The 6,000-nt window shown below is 40.2% G+C and overlaps 1 protein-coding gene across 4 annotated transcripts in view; it reads left to right on the top strand.

The window, feature by feature from the left end:
* Nucleotides 1-508, top strand: part of LOC149227132 (uncharacterized) — a 273,683-nt gene extending 273,175 nt beyond the window's left edge. For 2 of the 4 annotated variants that reach the window (XM_089375419.1, XM_089375422.1), the window contains 3 exons: nt 12-83; nt 215-292; nt 402-508. In XM_089375419.1, the coding sequence (XP_089231545.1) occupies nt 12-83; nt 215-292; nt 402-477 (226 nt within the window). In that variant the 3' untranslated portion in view covers nt 478-508. The remainder of the gene's footprint in view (nt 1-11; nt 84-214; nt 293-401) is intronic. The other 2 variants (XM_089375420.1, XM_089375423.1) reach the window with 1 other exon arrangement.
* The last annotated feature ends 5,492 nt before the right edge of the window (nt 509-6,000 follow it).

The following is a 6,000-nucleotide window of genomic DNA, read 5'->3' on the forward strand; positions in this document are numbered from 1 at the left end:
GGGTTATGCAGGAGGCTACAGGGGAATGCTTTCAAGGGTCCAATTCCTTCAGGATTTTCCAACTTAACCTCTTTGACAAATCTGTATGTATTTGTTTAAACGTTCACTGGCATTTTTGCTAGTACTTTATTCAACTTGAAATGCAAGTAAATTGGTTCATAAATTGACGTTAAAAGTTCACTATTTGTTGACATATATTTGGTATGCATGCTAGCAGGAGAGTAAGTGACATAACGTGGTCAGGTGTCTCGTCGTTGTCATTCTTAAAAGACTTAAAGAAATTGACTACACTGTAAGTGAAATAGACTCTCGTGCTTATAAACCTTAACTTAATGCGAGCTATTCGACTTTGCTGCTTATCTTCTAAACAATAAGATTCTAACATTTTACGTCTGGTGCAGAGTGCTAAGAAACAACATGATTTCTGGTGAAATTCCTTCATACATTGGAGAATTTATTGGGCTACAAAGTTTGTAAGCCGCTTTTGTTTATTGTTCTTATATTTTCTAGCAATATAGCTTTCGCTCGACCACTCTCATAACTTTGGAAGCCCTAGAATAATCATATTAGACATTCAATGGTTTAATGAAAATAATTAAATTGGTCTCTTGGAATATATGTGGAGTTGAGTATAAATTGTCCCACATACGCAATGATATGATGACGTACGTAAACAAACAGGAAATAGACTATTTAATAGTAGAAGAAATCGACATTTTTTTAATATAACTGCCTATAGGGTTAAGCTGGTGGAAACAAACAAATCTTATACGCACTTCGTGAATTTAAAAGAACAACACGAAATTATGAAAACCACATTTACAGAATTGTATATACGTAGTTTGATACAATACCCTAACTTGGGGCAAATGGTTAATGGCCACTTTGCCAATGATTATTTCTTAACTGTCATGGAAGAAAAATGCCTATAATGGAATGGATTTCCTACAAATATTCTATGAAACTTGAAGTTCCAAGATTCACAAGCGAAAAATCAATGCTTTCGGTATATTCCTGATTGGCTCTAATCTCATGTATGGGCTTTAATTCAGCCTCACCGAGTGTGCAAGTCCTTAGAATCCACTTTTCGTTGCAAGACTCACCCAAGGAGTTGTGGGATAGAGTGATCAAAAGAATTGCCAAAAAAATAGATAAATGGATTAAAAACTAGTGACTTTGGCTGCCAAGTTTGAAATTTGTGCCAAAGTGCGGGTTTTTACTCATTTTCTATTATTATTTATGTTGGTTCACATCTTTTAATGCTTATTGAAGATTGAAAAATTTTCTAAGGAATTTGTTTCTGGCCTATTAACTAGTGTTGATAATATTGGTGATATTTCACGAAATATCGCGAATATCACGATTTTCAGGTAAATGATATTTTGGCAGGTAAATATCACGATATTTTCAGATTTGAAAATATCGCGATATTTTGAAAATCTCTAATAAATATTGCCATATTTTGAAAATCTTGGCTAAATATCATTATTGCTTTATATGTTTAAAAATATGAAGAAAAAAAATGGTTTTTTATATTTGCCAATATTTTTCGATATTTCATTGATGTTTTCGCCAATATTGCTGAAAAGATGTTTTCAGGACCCTCGCCAATATTTTGTCGAGAACGATATTATCAACACTACTATTAACCACCAGCCTATGGGTAACCCCCATAGAAAATCCTCCCCCGCCCCCAATTTGATCCAACTTGCTAGCTAGTAGCCCCACATTGATCCATAGATGGCCACTCTTAGATGCCTCTTAGCCACTCTCTAATCAAAGACTTTTTTCCTCTACACAAGTCACTCGATGAAAGTGGTGTTAGTTTTTGGTAGCATCAGATGTGCTCTAGCCATGAAAATTGGTGGAGAGGCTAGGACACATGAGTTCTAAAGAAACCAGAAACCATTTGGTAAAATTCCACCAGGATTGTATTTTATTAAAATAATTAATATTTTTAATGGGGCTCTTAAGTCTAAACTTAGGAAAATTAAAGTATTAATGGGTACTAATCAAAATATGGGTGAGAATGATCTAGAAGGCGAATCAAGTCAAGTTTTAATCTTAGCTGTTGATTATAGACATAATCTTGGTCGTTGAAGTCTCAACGAGAAAAGTATAAGGAGGCTTGGGGTTCGTTTAGAAACACACACGAAGAGAATGAATTGATCTGGAGTTCAATTTCTGGGGCTAGGAAGCTGAGAATTCGAACTGAGTGATCATTTTGTAGCAAAGGGGCAGGGATAGTTCGGGAATACTGGACAGAGAGAAGGAGAGACACTAGTGGAGGCAGCACAGTAGCTAGAAGGACTGAAGTTGGGCCAATTTGGGCCCACGCAGGCCTGACGCAAAGCTAGAAGGGCCAGCGCAGAAGTGAGGTTGCCCTCACACAGAAAGACAGAAACTTGCAGGGAAGTACCGGAACAGTCAGGAAGGTTGACGCAAAAGGCATAAGAGACAACGCAGAAGCTGACGCAGAGCCTGCAAGGATGACGTAGGGCCTACGCAAGGCCAGCGCAGAGATAGTCAGGGTTAGCCAGTTCTTCTGTCGGATTAGCTGAAATCTGCTAGGTGAAGTGAAGTAAAACTCACTCAGTTTTCCGTCATTATATTTTCTTGTTAATGGATTGTCGAGAGGGCATCTAGCATTGTATTCAGAATTACTGCTTGATAATAGAAAACCCTTAGATCTTTTTCTTTGCTCAATTTTATGTTTCATGTAATCAAATTTAAAGTAGTGTAGGCTGCAGAAGTAATTTACTTAAGTATTCAGAAAATAACTTGATAAATGTATATTAAAATCAAGTAGGAGAAGTAAATTCGGTTTTGTTGCAATAGGGGTTCCTTGAGGATAGGAATTTTCACATGGTATCAGAGCATTGATTTTGAAACAGGAAGAGCAGATCCAGCGCTGAGAAGAGAGGCCAATAGTTGCATTTGGCAGCAATTCGAATCCCCTTGAAGGGATTACGCAGTCCTTTCCGGGAAGCAGAGATTTCAAGGAAATCTCTATCTAAGAGAGTCGACAGAGGTACGATATCCAGTTCGTGAGGTTGCAGAAACATAGGGAGTGACGTAGAGCCTCATTGCAGTCCTTGAAGGGCGCAGTTTCTGCCGGGGTAGAAATCCGTCAGAAAAGAGCAAAGACACATAGAAGGGGAATTTTCTCCTCAGAGGACTTTTCTCGCTAAAAGTTCGAATTTTTCACTTCTCGGCTAGCTGACCAGTGCTGAGCAATGACTAGAGGAGTCAGTTTGACAATTTGGGTGAGATGGCATCACATGGGCTCAGAGATCAGGATAGGTTGGAAGGAGCTTCCAACTATGTCATATGGAAAACCAAAATATTAGTTGTTCTGGAGGAGTATGATCTTGAAGCTTACGTCAAGAGTGTTGTGGTTATTCCCATAGACAATGATCAGAAGAAGAAGTACAAGGTCGAGTAGGGGAAGGCAAAGAGGTTCATACTTGATGGAGTTCGAGATCATGTGGTCTCACATTTGCAGGGAAAAGATACAGCCCGAGAGATGTGGGAAGCTTTGTCCTCACTGTATGAAGGCTCTTCCGAACAATGGAAGATGTACTTAGAACAAAAGTTGCAGCAGAAATTGATGCAGAATGGAGAATGCGTTAACTCCTATCTTCAACGTCTTCAGGACAGTAGAGACCAGCTTGCTGCAGTGGGGTCTACTCCTCAGTCTACCGCGATGGTAAGGACAACCCTGAATGGAGTCTCGGATGAATGGCAAGTCTTCGTCCAAAGTATATTGGGCAAGGAAAGACTACCTTCATGAGAGGAGATGTGGGCAACTCTTCAACAAGAAGAACTAAGGAGGGATTTGGTTAAGGTCAACCTCAATGGCAGCAGTGGGAGTGGAACGAAGACCAAGGAGAAGGAGGAGAACGCAGCTCTAGCATCAATGGGACAACAGAAGCAGAAGTGAAAGAAGGACATTTCAAGGTGAAATGTTTCAGATGTGGCGAGATGGGCCACTTTGCATCCCAGTGTTTTTTGAAACAAAAGGATAAGGATGAGAAACATGATCCTAAGGCTTCTCAGCAAAAATTGACAAAGATGAGTTTGCCATGAGTGCCCACGCATCTCCAGGAGGGAAATGGGGCGATATTGAGCTGTAGTCGGGAGGACTACATGTGGGCAAGATCCTTGAGGAGTCCACCTCTTGGATCAATTCCTTGCTACGGGAGCCCGAGGATCAGTAATAGCGAGATGGACTTAGTGTCAGATGATGCAGTGGATTGTTTGGAGAGACAAATGTAGTAGCCCGAGATCAGGAACTGATCAACGTAGAGCATTTTATGCAGGGTTACAAGTGGTTTCCATATGGGTTTGGTCTCCCTATATGGGATCCTAATCCCTAGAGGTCTACATTGGCACATGTAGGGTGTGCATAGAGAGCCATGGGCCTCCATAGCAACAGACAACACTCCACGGATCTTCCTGGATGCTCAAAGACTACTAGCGATCCAATTTTGGGATGATGGTGATATGATTGGTACATTATGCCCAACAGGCCCCCACAGTAGCCCCACACTCTTGGAAGGTGTCCTAAGACTTGTGCGATGTCATGGAAGCATTCATTGCACTAATTGGACCCTTGCAAAGGATCTACAGGCATCTCTGATTCATATGGAGACCCATGGGGTCATTTATGTGTCCTTAGACCCACTGGGAGCACCACAGGTCTACTACTTGGAGAAGAAGGGGCCACCCCCTTGTTCATCATATTCCGAGGAATTTATTCCTCAGTATGTCACTTCAAGACATTTTTAGGCCTTTGGAGGGCCCCAAGGCATGTACATATTATTATTTGGTCCCTTGTGAGGCTTATTTTTCCACTTGTGAGCTAATTTGGTGGGCTTGCCACCAATAAGGGTGGGTTTTATTTGCACATTATTTTATCATTAGGAGCTAATGTAGGCCCATAGGCTAATTCTAACTCCTTAGGAGGTTATATATTGAGCTTAGATACATTCATTTGGATCATCACTTGACTTGGGATCTCTCTAATCTTAGAGAACTTCACATTTTTCATTGGAGGATATTTTTTGGAGATGGATGAATTTTGACGTATGGATTTGGGCTGTTTATCTTGTCTTGGAGCTTTGTCTTGTAAACAAAATTTTGATTGGATATACTCTATAATTTTGTAAGTAAATCTTGATGTTGTTATTCTTGTTGCTCCATACTGCTAAAATTATGGCTAGCTGCTACATAATCGAAATGTGGAATTAAGCATGTTTTAGCTAATTTAATGTATGGGCCAATGTTATATGAATGAAATGTCCTAGAGATTATTTGTCTCGATAAGCTTGCATCGTTTTTCTTTGAAGTATAAATGCTTGAAGGTCACTTTTCTTTTCTTTCTCTCAACATTGGATGAAGCTGATTTTTTGGGCCTCCTTGATCAAGAAGCCAAGTTCCTACTCATCATCATCCTTGACTCCATATCCCAAGTGAATTAGGCACTGATCGCTAAAAAGGATGGTCATCTCCTTCACCTTTCTCACCTTTTACCACTTTTTTCCAAGTCTAGCACTCAAAGGTCACTTAGGGTATCAATTTCTTAGGAATTTACCCAAGGAAAAACTTCGATCTCCTACAGGCTACTGTGCTAGTGGGCCCCCTCCCTATCCTCCAAATTTGAGGCAATTCTAATGGTGGAATCTTCGGGAATCCCAAGCCCTAGCTCTAGGATCGAATTTTTTCTAGGCATCCTCAAGGCTTGACCTCGATAGGATCAATTCAACATTTTGAAGTAAATATTCTTGTTTGGTCATTTCCCTTCACCTTGTCCAGGATAGGAACATCATTGGTTGTTGCATTCCATCCTCGAGCTTGGGTTGAGTCCACTTGGTCGTGTGTGTTCCCAGTTCTCAATAAAGATTATTTGTTATGGACCATTTGGGAATCCAAGTTTCCCAAGGATTATAGGGATTGAGAACCTTGTCTATAAGCCTATTCCTTCTCCCTCAACCCTCC

The sequence above is a fragment of the Pinus tabuliformis genome, chromosome J, assembly GCF_031772625.1.
Source record: "Pinus tabuliformis cultivar Carrire ecotype Pingquan chromosome J, CPIR1, whole genome shotgun sequence".
NCBI lineage: Eukaryota > Viridiplantae > Streptophyta > Pinopsida > Pinales > Pinaceae > Pinus > Pinus tabuliformis.